This window comes from Balaenoptera musculus, chromosome 1, assembly GCF_009873245.2.
Source record: "Balaenoptera musculus isolate JJ_BM4_2016_0621 chromosome 1, mBalMus1.pri.v3, whole genome shotgun sequence".
NCBI lineage: Eukaryota > Metazoa > Chordata > Mammalia > Artiodactyla > Balaenopteridae > Balaenoptera > Balaenoptera musculus.
The window spans coordinates 34661856-34677341 of record NC_045785.1 but is presented as its reverse complement, the minus strand read 5'-3'; the positions used below and the strand labels follow the sequence as shown (position 1 = coordinate 34677341).

The following is a 15486-nucleotide window of genomic DNA, read 5'->3' as shown; positions in this document are numbered from 1 at the left end:
AAACGTGAATGGTTTGAATTCCCCAACCAAAAGACATAGACTGGCTGAATGGATACAAAAACAAGACCCATATATATGCTGTCTACAAGAGACCCACTTTAGACCTAGGGACACATACAGACTGAAAGTGAGGGGATGGAAAAAGATATTCCATGCAAATGGAAATCAAAAGAAAGCTGGAGTAGCTATTCTCATATCAGATAAAATAGACTTTAAAATAAAGAATGTTACAAGAGACAAGGAAGGACACTACATAATGATCAAGGGATCAATCCAAGAAGAAGATATAACAATTATAAATATATATGCACCCAACACAGGAGCACCTCAATACATAAGGTAACTGCTAACAGCTATAAAAGAGGAAATTGACAGTAACACAATCATAGTGGGGGACTTTAACACCTCACTTACACCAATGGACAGATCATCCAAAATGAAAATAAATAAGGAAACAGAAGCTTTAAATGACACAATAGACCAGATAGATTTAATTGATATATATAGGACATTCCATCCAAAAACAGCAGATTACACGTTCTTCTCAAGTGCACACGGAACATTCTCCAGGATAGATCACATCTTGGGTCACAAATCAAGCCTCAGTAAATTTAAGAAAATTGAAATCATATCAAGCATCTTTTCTGACCACAACGCTATGAGATTAGAAATGAATTACAGGGAAAAAAACATAAAAAAGACAAACACATGGAGGCTAAACAATACGTTACTAAATAACCAAGAGATCACTGAAGAAATCAAAGAGGAAATAAAAAAATACCTAGAGACAAATGACAATGAAAACACGACGACCCAAAACCTATGGGATGCAGCGAAAGCAGTTCTAAGAGGGAAGTTTATAGCTATACAAGCCTACCTAAAGAAACAAGAAAAATCTCAAGTAAACAATCTAACCTTACACCTAAAGAAACTAGAGAAAGAAGAACAAACAAAACCCAAAGTTAGCAGAAGGAAAGAAATCATAAAGATCAGAGCAGAAATGAATGAAATAGAAACAAAGAAAACAATAGCAAAGATCAATAAAACTAAAAGTTGGTTCTTTGAGAAGATAAACAAAATTGATAAGCCATTAGCCAGACTCATCAAGATAAAGAGGGAGAGGACTCAAATCAATAAAATCAGAAATGAAAAAGGAGAAGTTACAACAGACACCGCAGAAATACAAAGCATCCTAAGAGACTACTACAAGCAACTTTATGCCAATAAAATGGACAACCTGGAAGAAATGGACAAATTTTTAGAAAGGTATAACCTTCCAAGACTGAACCAGGAAGAAACAGAAAATATGAACAGACCAATCACAAGTAATGAAATTGAAACTGTGATTAAAAATCTTCCAACAAACAAAAGTCCAGGACCAGATGGCTTCACAGGTGAATTCTATCAAACATTTAGAGAAGAGCTAACACCTATCCTTCTCAAACTCTTCCAAAAAATTGCAGAGGAAGGAACACTCCCAAACTCGTTCTATGAGGCCACCATCACCCTGATACCAAAACCAGGCAAAGACACTACAAAGAAAGAAAATTACAGACCAATATCACTGATGAATATAGATGCAAAAATCCTCAACAAAATACTAGCAAACAGAATCCAACAACACATTAAAAGGATCATACACCACGATCAAGTGGGATTTATCCCAGGGATGCAAGGATTCTTCAATATACGCAAATCAATCAATGTGATACACCATATTAACAAATTGAAGAATAAAAACCATATGATCATCTCAATAGATGCAGAAAAAGCTTTTGACAAAATTCAACACCATTTATGATAAAAACTCTCCAGAAAGTGGGCGTAGAGGGAACCTACCTCAACATAATAAAGGCCATATATGACAAACCCACAGCAAACATCATTCTCAATGGTGAAAAACTGAAAGCATTTCCTCTAAGATCAGGAACGAGACAAGGATGTCCACTCTCACCACTATTATTCAACATAGTTCTGGAAGTCCTAGCCATGGCAATCAGAGAAGAAAAAGAAATAAAAGGAATACAAATTGGAAAAGAAGAAGTAAAACTGTCACTGTTTGCGGATGACATGATACTATACATAGAGAATCCTAAAACTGCCACCAGAAAACTGCTAGAGCTAATTAATGAATATGGTAAAGTTGCAGGATACAAAATGAATGCACAGAAATCTCTTGCATTCCTATACACTAATGATGAAAAATCTGAAAGAGAAATTATGGAAACACTCCCATTTACCATTGCAACAAAAAGAATAAAATACCTAGGAATAAACCTACCTAGGGAGGCAAAAGACCTGTATGCAGAAAACTATAAGACACTGATGAAAGAAATTAAAGATGATACCAACAGATGGAGAGATATACCATGTTCTTGGATTGGAAGAATCAACATTGTGAAAATGAGTATACTACCCAAAGCAATCTACAGATTCAATGCAATCCCTATCAAATTACCAATGGCATTTTTTACGGAGCTAGAACAAATCATCTTAAAATTTGTATGGAGACACAAAAGACCCCGAATAGCCAAAGCAGTCTTGAGGGAAAAAAATGGAGCTGGAGGAATCAGACTCCCTGACTTCAGACTATACTACAAAGCTACAGTAATCAAGACAATATGGTACTGGCACAAAAACAGAAACATAGATCAATGGAACAAGATAGAAAGCCCAGAGATGAACCCACGCACCTATGGTCAACTAATCTATGACAAAGGAGGCAAAGATATACAATGGAGAAAAGACAGTCTCTTCAATAAGTGGTGCTGGGAAAACTGGACAGCTACATGTAAAAGAATGAAATTAGAATACTCCCTAACACCATACACAAAAATAAACTCAAAATGGATTAGAGACCTAAATATAAGACTGGACACTATAAAACTCTTAGAGGAAAACATAGGAAGAACACTCTTTGACATAAATCACAGCAAGATCTTTTTTGATCCACCTCCTAGAGTAATGGAAATAAAAACAAAAATAAACAAATGGGACCTAATGAAACTTCAAAGCTTTTGCACAGCAAAGGAAACCATAAACAAGACGAAAAGACAACCCTCAGAATGGGAGAAAATATTTGCAAACGAATCAACGGACAAAGGATTAATCTCCAAAATATATAAACAGCTCATTCAGCTCAATATTAAAGAAACAAACACCCCAATCCAAAAATGGGCAGAAGACCTAAATAGACATTTCTCCAAAGAAGACATACAGACGGCCACGAAGCACATGAAAAGCTGCTCAACATCACTAATTATTAGAGAAATGCAAATCAAAACTACAATGAGGTATCACCTCACTCCTGTTAGAATGGGCATCATCAGAAAATCTACAAACAACAAATGCTGGAGAGGGTGTGGAGAAAAGGGAACCCTCTTGCACTGTTCGTGGGAATGTAAATTGATACAGCCACTATGGAGAACAATATGGAGGTTCCTTAAAAAACTAAAAATAGAATTACCATATGACCCAGCAATCTCACTACTGGGCATATACCCAGAGAAAACCGTAATTCAAAAAGACACATGCACCCGAATGTTCATTGCAGCACTATTTACAATAGCCAGGTCATGGAAGCAACCTAAATGCCCATCAACAGACGAATGGGTAAAGAAGATGTGGTACATATATACAATGGAATATTACTCAGCCATAAAAAGGAACGAAATTGAGTCATTTGTTGAGAAGTGGATGGATCTAGAGACTGTCATACAGAGTGAAGAAAGTCAGAAAGAGAAAAACAAATATCGTATATTAATGCATGTATGTGGAACCTAGAAAAATGGTACAGATGAGCCAGTTTGCAGGGCAGAAGTTGAGACACAGATGTAGAGAATGGACATATGGACACCAAGGGGGAAAACTGCGGTGGGGTGGGGATGGTGGTGTGCTGAATTGGGCGATTGGGATTGACATGTATACACTGATGTGTATAAAATTGATGCCTAATAAGAACCTGCAGTATAAAAAAACAAACAAACAAAACAACTAATACTAAACTTTCATTGGGTTATTTGTATGGAAATATGTTAATATAAATGTTTCAGACATTATATGAAATTTCTAAAAATCTTATATTTGTATTTGTATGGAAATATGTATGGAAAAAAAAATAAAATAATTTAAGATAGTCAATTCCTCTTAAATTGATTTATAGATTCAATAAAAGCAAAAATCAAAATCCCAGAAAGCAAGGATTTCTTAAACAAGACAGAAAAACACTAACCATAAGACAAATGATTGATAAATTGAACTACATTAAATTTAAGAACTTCCATTCATTAAAAGACACTATTAAGAACATTAAAAAGACAAACCACAAAGTGGGAAAAAAGTATTTGTGATACACATAATCAATAAAAGACTTGAAACCAGAACATAGAGAATTCCTATAAATCAGTAAGAAAAAGACAACTCAGTTTTTAAATGGACAAAAGACCTGAATAAACACTAATAAAATGGGAAATCCAAATGACAGATAATCATACTAAGTTCACTAGTAATCAGGGAAATGCTAATTAAAACCAACATGAGATATCATTATGCACCCAGTAGTTTAGCAAAAATTTAAAAGTCTGACAACATCAAGTGTTGATGAGGAACAAAGGCACTCTCATACACTATTTATTGGTGCCAGTATAAATTGGTACCACTACTTAAGGAGACAGTTTGACATTATCTGGTAAAGCTGAAGATCTACATACTCTATAACTCCCTAAATCTACTCCTAGGTATATACCCTACACAAGTGCATGCACATATATAAGAATATTCATAGCAGCATAACTGACAGATTATATTACATTCATAATAGATATAAATTGGAAACAACCCAAAACAACTTAGAATGGATAGTCTCATGCCATATATTCACACAATGGAATGATATATAGTAATGACAAGCTAATTAAAAATAAATAATACAAACATAATGTTTTACAAAAAAGCAATTCCCAAAGTTGATTCCTTGTATGTAATGTTCAAAAACAGACAAAACTAAACTACTATATATATTATTTAAGGATGCACACCTTTGTGGGGAGGAAGGGGGCTGTGATCAGAAAAGGAAGCTTCTACGAAGTTGGCAATGTTGTATTCCTCACAGGACCAGTGGTTACATGGGTGTTTGTTCCATAACTATTTGTCAAACTGTATTTTTTAAGTTTTATCATTTTTCTGCATATATGCTGTTATATTCCACAACAAAATGTGTTTTTTAAATCTTTGATTATTCTTGGCATTAAATGTCATCCCTTTGTCCTCTGCCCCATGCAACAATAAAGTGGTTAAATAAATTTTGATACATCCATTCAAAAGAATATATGTTGTCAAACAGACTAAGGCAAATCTATATACACTAATACAGAAAGTGAAAACAATATGCACAATGGAACATAATTTGTATTTTAAGAGGATGAAAATTTTCTGGAAAGATAAATAAAAAATTGTCAGCAGTGGTAGTTTAGGAGTATGGACCTGAGGATTTGGGGTGAGAAAACTCATTTTTCATTCAATTTTATACTGCTTGAATCTGTTTCTACTATGTGCCTGTATTAAGTCAGAAAACCAACAAAAAACAAATGTTAGGTAAAATGTAATTAGTCTATAGATCAGGCCTTGCAAAATTCTTCAACTTCCGTGTTACTTTATGTGGCCTCACTTTGGTTAGAATGACTCTCTCGTCTACTTTAGGCAAAGGTTGATTCAGTATTGGCCTATTAAAATATACCTAGGGGGACTTCCCTGATGGCACAGTGGCTAAGAATACGCCTGCCAATGCAGGGGACACAGGTTCGAGGCCTGGTGCAGGAAGATCCCACATGCCATGGAGCAATGAAGCCCATGTGCCACAATTACTGAAGCCCATACCCCTAGAGCCTCTGCTCCTTAACAAGAGAAGCCACCGCAATGAGAAGCCCGCACACCACAACGAAGAGTAGCCCCCGCTCGCCGCAACTAGAGAAAGCCCACGTGCAGCAATGAAGACCCAACTCAGCCAAAAATAATAAATAAATTAATTAATTTAAAAAAAATATATATATATACACACAAACACACACCTTGGGAGGCAATGAAATTTTTACAAGTTACATTTCATAATAAGATCTTTGAAAAATCTTTTTAAAAAATCTTTTTAAAGGTATAACTGATATATAATAACTGCACATATTTACAGTGTACATATTTTTTTACATGTATCCATCCATGAAACCAATACCACAATCAAGATAATGAAAATATTCATCACCCTTAAAAGTTTCCTACACTTCCTTATAATTCATTCCTCCCCTAACACTGACCCCAGGCAACCACTGATCTGTTTCTGTTACTATATATTAGTTTGCATTTTCTACTATTTTATACAAATGGAATCATAGACTATGTACTCTTTTTGGTCTGGCTTATTTCACTTAGATTATTATTTTGAAATTTATCTGTTTTGTTGTATATTTATTCTTTTTTATTACCAAGTAATATTCCATTCTATGGATCTATACATTTACCTTTTGATGAACATTTGAGTTGATTCTAGTTTAGGGCTACTACAATTAAAGTTGCTGTAACATGTATGTCTTTATGTGGGCACATTCTTTCATTTCTCTTGGGTATATTCCTAGGAGTGGAATGGCAGGGTTATGTGACAAGTATATGTTTGACTTTTTAAGGCAATGCTAAACTAGTTTCCAAAAGTGGTTGTATCATTTTATATTCCCATCAGGAGGATAAGGGAATTCCAGTTGCTCCACATTGTCACCAACACTCGATATGGTTAGTCTTAAATTTTAGCCATTCATTGATACATTAATAGTTACCTGATAATAAATTACTTCATTGTAATTTCTGTGTTTTCCTAATAATAAATGAAGTTAAGCATCTTTTCATGTGTTTATTTACCATTTGTATATCTTCTTCAGTGCAATCACTTTTTAAGTCTTTTGACCAGTTTTTAGTTGGGTTGTATGTATTATTATTATTGAGTTATAAGATTTATTTATATATTTAGATACAAAGCTTTTGTTGGATATATTTTTTAAAAAATTATCTCCCAGTCTGTGGCTTGCTCTTTTACTTTTGTCTTTTGAAGAGCAAATGTTCTGAATTTTTATGAAGTCCAATTTTTTTTCTTTTATACTCTGTGCTTTTCCTGTCTTATAAAAATCTTGCCAAACCCAAGGTCACTAAGATTTTCTTCTGTAAATTTTATCTCCTACATGATCAATGAACCATTTTGAGTTAATTTTTGTATATGATACAGGATAAATGTATTGTAAGGGCTAAAATTTCATGTGTTACCTTGACGCCCTTGTAACTCACAGTGCACCAAAAGCCTAAGCATGAATTCCCCTGCTTTTGCCAGATATGCCCCCATCCAACGGGAAACATTCCCCACCCAGCTAGTGCCCTTATCAGCCAGAACAGCTATATTTTATCCAGTCCTCAGCCTAATGGCTGCCATTTCACTGGCAACCCATGGAATTTTTTAAACAAGCCAGTCATATCCTCCCATGGGAACTAGGGGGCACCTCATCCTATTGGTACTACAAAGTCTGTCTCCCATGGCCCCTATGAGTTCACTCCATTCCTGAGTACAACCCCTGTGGCCCTGCATGACAGGCAGTGTCCTCCCTGGGCTGTGAGTGTATCTGACTAATAAACTATCAATCACATCTCTGTTCAACGTTGGGTGTCATGTATTTGGCTATCTCATAGTATTTATTTTAGGGTAGGGACTCCCTCCTTTACCAGTGGGGAAGGGAACCTCAATAGGGTTGAGGGTTTTGTTTTTGTTTTTTGTTTTTTTGCATATCCAATTGTGCCAGTATTGTTTGTTGAAAAGTATATCTTTTCCCCATTAAATTACCTTGGCACCTGTGCTGAAAATCAATTTACCATGTAGGTGTGGGTCTATTTCTAGACTCTTTATTCTGTTCCATTGATCTATATATCTGCCTTTATACCAATACTGCACTTTCTTGATTACTGCAGTTTTGTGGTAAGTCTTGAAAGCAGGAAGTGTGTATCTTCCAACTAGTTCTTCTTTTTCAAAGTTGTTTTGGCTATTCTAGTTCCTTTGTATTTCCTTATCAATTTTTGAATCGGCTTGTCAATTTCTACAAAAAAGTGACTCTATTGATTACTTTATGTTCAGGTAAATTACAACATTAGCTTAAACAAAATATAACTGGGAATGTGACAGAAATTTTATGAATTACATTTTATAATAACAAAAACCCTTTGTAGTATCTGTTTTAATTCTTTCTGTCCATTAGTGGTAAAACTATGACTTAGTAGTGACTGGGTAGATAGCCTTAGGGTCAACCCAGACTTCACCTCCACAGTGTCCAATTTGTTTTATAGATCCCATCTCCTTCATAACTCCTTCTTCCCTTCTATATTACACTCTGAGCCTTGTTTTTGGTTCTCATTCTTTAATTAATTATTAGTTAACATCCCCTGAAATTCCGGCTTCCAATCTGGTCCCTATCCAATCCACCCCTCTACTGTGACCAGAGTGATTTTTCTAAAACACAAATCAGATCATGTTACTCTTCTCTTAAAATCATTTAGTGACTCTCCAGACCATCTATAACAGTTAGTCATTTGTACATTCAAAATATTTTTATGCCTCCAGTATGTTCCAGGAACACTGCTGGGTGCTGATTCCAAACTCTAGCTTAGCATATGAGTCTCACCATGAAGTGGTTTCTGAAAATATCTCCAGGCACATTTCTCAGCATTGACTCACATGAACCAGTATGTATTATACATTGTTTCCTCTGCCAGAAATGCCTTTCCCATCTTCTTCATCCAGCTTTCAAAATGGTACTCAACATTACCTCTGCTGGAAGCCTTTTCTACCCATCCTGACTCAGCCCCTCCCCTGAGTTTTCACTTTATCACAGAACTTTCCACACTGAATTATAACCACTGGTTTATTTCTTTCCTTCATTAGCTTGTAAGTTCCTTGCAAGTCCAAATCATTTCTAATTTGACTTTGTTCCTACATCCACTAGCACAAAGCCTGGCACATGGTAAGTTCTCAATAAATAATAACAATAATGCTAATTAACATGTGAGGTACTATTCTAGAGCTTTACGTATATTATTTCATTTTCATGATCACCTGGTGTAGTTCAGTTGCTCCCAGATTTTATAGATGAGGAAATTGAGGCTCACAAAAGTTAAGCAACTTGTTCAAGGACATACTGCTAACAAGTGGCAGAGGAGGTCCATTTAAACCCAAAGTCTATATTCTTAAGCGCTATCAAAACTGGTTTCCTGATAGTTTAATGTATGAATGGTTAAATGAACAAATGCATTTTTCAACTAGCCGGCCTCTTATTCAATTACCCAGTTAATTTTGAATACCTGGGGAAATTCTTTCTGTAGGTTACTGCTCAGACATCTTTGTGATTCTGGTTTGGGATCCCCTCGTTCCAGTTTCCTCAAGAGTGTACTTCTTTCCATGAGTAAGTGTGCAATCTGTTCACTAGGGCTGCTCAGAGCTATTTCAGACAAGCCTTCTTCATACAACATTTCGACCTCCTTTATTTGCACTTCTGTTAGGAAGAAACACCAGAAACAAAATTGTTAAAAGAAATGCAGGCAAATAACTAAAAAGTAGTGGGAAAAGGTTCTCAAAAGCAGTAGATATTCTTACTACTTGCAGAAGTTTAACACTTGTTCTTGCATAACTTTAAAGTGTATTGTTGTTTTAGTGAGTGCTTACTATGTGGCAGGTATTGTACTAAGCATTTGAGATAAATCTATCTTATTTAATCCTTACAACAACCCAGTGAGGTACAAACCATGATTTTCCCTTTTAAGAAATGAGGGCTCAGGCACCAAGAAACCAAGAAACTTGTCCACAATCACTCAACTAATCCTGCCAAAATTCTCGATGATTTCAATATTCAGGTAGATGATTATTCCAGTCCCCTGGCTTTTCAGTTCCTTTACCAGCTAACTTCCAAAGATCTAGTCCTCTACCCCACCTCAGCCACCTACTTCACAGTAATTCCCTAGACCTGGTCATTAGCCTCTATAGTTTCTGTAACCTCTCCCTAGCTTCAGTTTCAAACATCCTATCCTCCAATCATCCCTTCTTATGTACTAGCAGCTCAATTTCAATAATTTTTGACCATACTGGAAACTATCATCCATTGACTTGAAACACTTTTCAGTGTTCCTTATCCCATTCCTGTTCTCACTTTCTTACCCAGCTTAGATTCTATAGTCCATCATTACAATCACTCCCTTGAAAACATTCACAACTCTCTTGCCCCTCTTTCCTTCCATTATACTTGGTGACAAAACTCCAACCTGTTTAAATCCAGCTCTTCACCAGCACACTCCAGAAGCTGGATGTGGCTACAGAAAACTGCACAGGCAGTGCGGACTGGTTTCATTTCAAACTCACGACTACTAACCTCAAGTGAGCCCTTACTGCTGCCCAGCAATCCTCCTACATTCCCCTGCTTGTTTCATCCCTCTCCCTCATCATATCTCTAATACCTCCTTCCCCATCCTCACTCTCAGCTGAATACCCTACTTCTTATTTCACCGAGAAAAGAGAAGCACTTTGAAGAGAGCTTCCACAAGCTCCCCTACCAAATCTGCCAGCTCCCCCGTACTCTTCCCTCCTGTGAGATGTAACAAACTACCCTTGGCTCCTAAGGCCAGCACCATCCCTGCCCCCCTCCCCCCCTTGTGCACTGGATCCCATTCCCTCTCCTCTCAAAGATAAAACTCCTGCAGTTGACTCTTATCTCTATTGCCTCATGGAGATTTCTTCCCAACTAATCATCTTAGAGACATGGTATAACATCTTCCATTAAAAACAACAGTGATGAAAACAACAAAAGTTTTCCTTCAAATTCATAACGCCCTCCAGCTCCTCCACCATTTGTTCATTCCTCTTTGCAGCACAACTTCAAGAAAGGATCAAAAAAAAAAAAAGAAAGGATCAAAAATAGCCATGTCCCCTCCCCTTCTCCTACCATTCTTTCCTGAATTCACTCCAATGGCTTTCATATCCACCACTCCACAGAAACAGCTCTCCTCAAAGTCACAATGACCCCCATGTGACCAAATCCAATGGTCAATTACCTGTCCTCACTCCACATAGCCTGTCAATGGTATTTGACCCAATTGTTCCCTTCCTTTTCTTAAAACACTTTCATCATTTCGCCTCTGGGACACCACACTCTGCTAGGTTTCCTCCTACCTTTCATGCCACTCCTTCTCAGACTCCTTTGCTGATTTCTTACCTTTCCAACCTCTAAACACTGGAATGACCTAGGGCCCAGCTCTGAATCTTCTTCTTTTCACTCCCTAGGTTATCTCCTACAGTCCTAAGGCTTTAAGTATTTGCTATATGCTGATGACTCCCAAATTTACATCTCTAGTTCACAATGCATTCCAAACATATACAAAATTGCCTACTTGACCTTTCCACTTGGATGTCTAATATTCACATCCAATGTAGATGTCCAAAAGCAAACTCTTTACTGTCTTCCCCAAATAGGACCTCCCATGGTATCCCCCATCTGAGTAGTTAGGAACTCCAATATTTCAACTGCTCAGGCCAAAAAGCTTTGGGTCACCAGTGATTTCTCTCCTTTTCTCCCACCCAACATGAAATCCGTTATCAAATTATGTTAGCTCCACCTTCAAAAGACACCCTTTAATTATAGAAGCATTTCTGATGTGATTGAGGTATGTGTTCCTAAAACAAACAAGCAAACTTGTATTTCGCAAAACGGCTCACTAAAAATAATGGAGCTTATGGAAAAAAAGGTTGGCATAGAGCGCTCAAAACCTTTGTCATTGTGTAGCTAGAGCGCTATAAAAAACACTGACAATCCTAATATTACACTGGTAGATTTAAACAGATGTGTTAAATTCCTAAAAAATAAAGGAATACTATAGCAAATATAGGACTCTGTTTTCTTTTAAAAAATCAGGTTTACTGTAAAGGTGAGCTAACGAAGGAGCTGAGTCTGCAGAATTGGAAACAAAAGCAAAATGCAAAAGATTAGTCATATCTTTGCAATAGGCACTTCCAAGACAAAACATGTGGCGAAACAGCCCAGAAGAGGAATGTGGGATGAATGGGCTTTATGTATAAACTCCAAGGCTTGCTGGTGGGCCCAAATCATTAACATGCTGGGGAAAATTACATGTGAACTTCCACATTATAGTGACATCACTCCCCTACTTCCTAATCCTTCATGAGCTAATTTATGTTAGGAGCAGGGCATAGAGTAGCTTCTGCTTCCTACAGTATGGCAGATTAGAGCCCTGAACAACTCTGCTGCCGAGAATAACTAAAAATGTCAGAAGAAGTTTTTAAAACTCTTAAAATGCAACCACCATATGAACAAAACTAGAATGCAAGCTTTTAAACCAGCAGAAGAAAACTCAATTATCCAATGGATAACAAAAAAAGGGGAAAAAAATGAAACCCGAGTGTAGTACATATGAATTATGTCCTGTGATTAGCTCAATTTTCTCTGCACATGAGATTCAAAATACAGAAAAACCTTCCATCAACAGACCATTATGAAAGGAAGTTCTAAAATGAAAAAAGGAAAATGATCCCAAATGGGATATCTGAGATGCAAGGAAAAATGCTGAGCAAAGAAAATCATAAATGTGTGGCAAACGTAAATAATCATTGACCATATATCATAATAATATCTAATTTATGGAGTTAAACAAATAACAGTATTCTAAAGGGGTCCTATCTCTATCTTCCCTTGTAGCTTTGGAGCACTTAATAAACATTTCCTGAGCCCTTAACACGCTAGGTACTTTACGAGGCCGGTGCTGTTGAAAACACGGAAACCAGGAAGACTAGAATGAGATCTCTGCCCCAGAAGAGCTGACACAGGTAGTTAGGACATAGTGTGGTAAGTGCTGTAATCGACATTAAAGAAAATCACCACTCCGTACTCTCTCACACACATTTGAGAATATTTCAGAATGCATACCTTAAAAAGACAGGCAGAAAATACACCTAAAACATTACAAGTAATTTTCTTTCTTTTTTTTTTATAAATGTATTTATTTATTTACTTTTGGCTGTGTTGGGTCTTTGCTGCTGTGCGCGGGCTTTCTCTCGTTGCCGAGAGCGGGGACTATTCTTCGTTGTGGTGCACGGGCTTCTCATTGTGGTGGCTTCTCTTGTTGCAGAGCACGGACTCTAGGCACGTGAGCTTCAGTAATTGTGGCTCGCGGGCTCTAGAGCGCAGACTCAGTAGCTGTGGCGCACGGGTTTAGTTGCTCCGCGGCATGTGGGACCTTCCTGGACCAGGGCTCGAACCCGTGTCCCCTGCATTGGCAGGCGGATTCTTAACCACTGCGCCACCAGGGAAGCCCTACAAGTACTTTTCTTGAGGTGGAGGATATGTGGTAATTTTTTTTCCTTCCTTCTACTTTTACACATTTCCCAAATTTTCTGTAATTGTCTCATGCTAATTATTAGAATTAGGGAAAAAATTAAAATTTACATGTTTACAAAAGGAAAAATTACCCGGTTTGAGTTGGAGCCCTTTAAACTCATGTCTAGGCTCCTTGCTTTCCTTTTCGTAACCATGAGAAAATGCTTCCTTTTCCTCTGGTAAGTTACAGACACGGTTTGCATAATTTTCCACCTAAGAAGAAAATAATACATTTTCTTACAAGTCTATGAAGTGAAAGAACCATTAAGAGATCACCATACTATCAATGTTTATAATCTAAAAAATAAACAGAAAATTCAACTTTGCTTAAGTGTGGGTCTCTCTCCCTAAACTTCCTTCCAGCTGTCATATGTTATCAGACACTGTTTCCCATAGATAGGATGACACATCACCACAAATTTCTGGGACAGTCACAATCGCTGATATTTTTTTCCATTAACAAATCAGGTTTCAAATCAAGTCTCCTTATCTATGGTTTAGGAAATATGGTCATGATACTCAGGAACAGAGAAGTATCTACACAGTATTTTATATCTTAAGCAAAACTCATGATTAAGATGTCTTAAATGCTAATAGTAGCTTGTATTAAAATAAACTTGGGTATTCTTTAAAAATAGTTTCTGATTAATATGACAGCTTCACAAAAGGCACTTTTATGTGGCTAATAATAATAGATTGAAAGCTAACTATATGCTCCAGGTACTATGTTAAGGACATCAAATATTGAGTTTTCACCACAACCCTATGACACTGTTATCTCCCACTTCGTAGGTGAGGGCGGCTGAGAGAGGCTGACGGACTTGCGTTGTCAAGCAAAGCAGAAAGGGAGGAGCCGGACTTCACACTGAGGTGGGCCAGAGCCAGAGCCTGAGCTCTTACTATGCCAAATTACTTAGAAGGAGACTACCAAAATAACTGCATTTTGCTGAATTGTGTTGAAGCCTTTTTCGGACAACTGCTCAGAATATGAACAAAAAGCTGAATGATATAGTAGAAGGAACACAGAACCGCAGTCCAACTTTATCACTCCCTGGTATGCTTCAGTTTCCTCCTCTTTAAAATGGCAGGAACAATACTACCTATTTCCAATAATAACAGCTATAATTTATTGAATACTTGCTGGGTGCCAAGTACATATGTGAAATGTTTTATACACGTTAATATGTGTAAACCTCACAAATCCTTTTGAAGGAGCTATTATCTTCTCAACTTACGGAAGAGGAATTTCAATCTTAAAGAAGCTGAGTAACTTGCCCAAGGTTACACAGAGAGTCAGTGCCAAAGGCAATTTTTCACCCCCAACTGCCTAATGTTAAAGTTCACGGTCTACTATGCTATCCTGCTTTTGTTCTAAAGGAGCTGTACTCTTCTTTAAGAGTTTGGAAATCAAACTGCCCTCTAAGAGTTAAATTTAAAAATCAACAAGTTAGCTGAGCTGAGCTGTCAAAACACAACAGTGATCTGCAAGCAACCTGAGAAAATTTTATTAACTCATTTAAAGAAAGTAGCTTATATGTAAGAAAGTAGGTTGATCAGTACTGGACACATCAAAAAGAGTGATTAAAGAGTCAAAAGGTGCCATTATCTGCTAATCTAAGGGCTAGGTACCCTGGTTCTAGGATATAACAGGTCCAGAAATAAGGGCAGGTATGGATAGCTTTATGGTGTAAATCTGGCTATCTTAGCTAGTGCTCTAAAAAATTAGAATCATTTGTTCAGCAAGTAGACATTTGATTAAAATTTGGCTTCCTATGTAGTGTACCTGTAGGGAAAAAAAGGCATCAGTCACAGGATATATGTGTCTGGTTCCTTTGGCAGTTATATTTCTTACTGTCAACTAAAAAGCTGGTATCTATTTTTCTACAAACTTCTCTGTGAGTTTGGTCAATACAAGGTCACCTTTGAGAAGCAGATCCACTCACAGTACGCGGACTAATCAGGTTTCTAAGCCTACTAGCAGGAGAGTCAGCTAGAGGGTTGGTTATTGAGACAAGGATGAATTTACCAATTTAAT

General features: G+C 37.0%; 1 protein-coding gene across 1 annotated transcript in view; it reads right to left on the bottom strand.

The window, feature by feature from the left end:
* CCDC30 (coiled-coil domain containing 30) overlaps window positions 1-15486 on the bottom strand; it is a 159687-nt gene that overhangs the window by 143740 nt on the left and 461 nt on the right. The window contains exons 2-3 of the mRNA XM_036832536.1: window positions 13544-13664; window positions 9376-9566 (exon numbers count right to left, since the gene is read on the bottom strand). Coding sequence (XP_036688431.1) covers window positions 9376-9566; window positions 13544-13664 — 312 coding nt within the window. The remainder of the gene's footprint in view (window positions 1-9375; window positions 9567-13543; window positions 13665-15486) is intronic.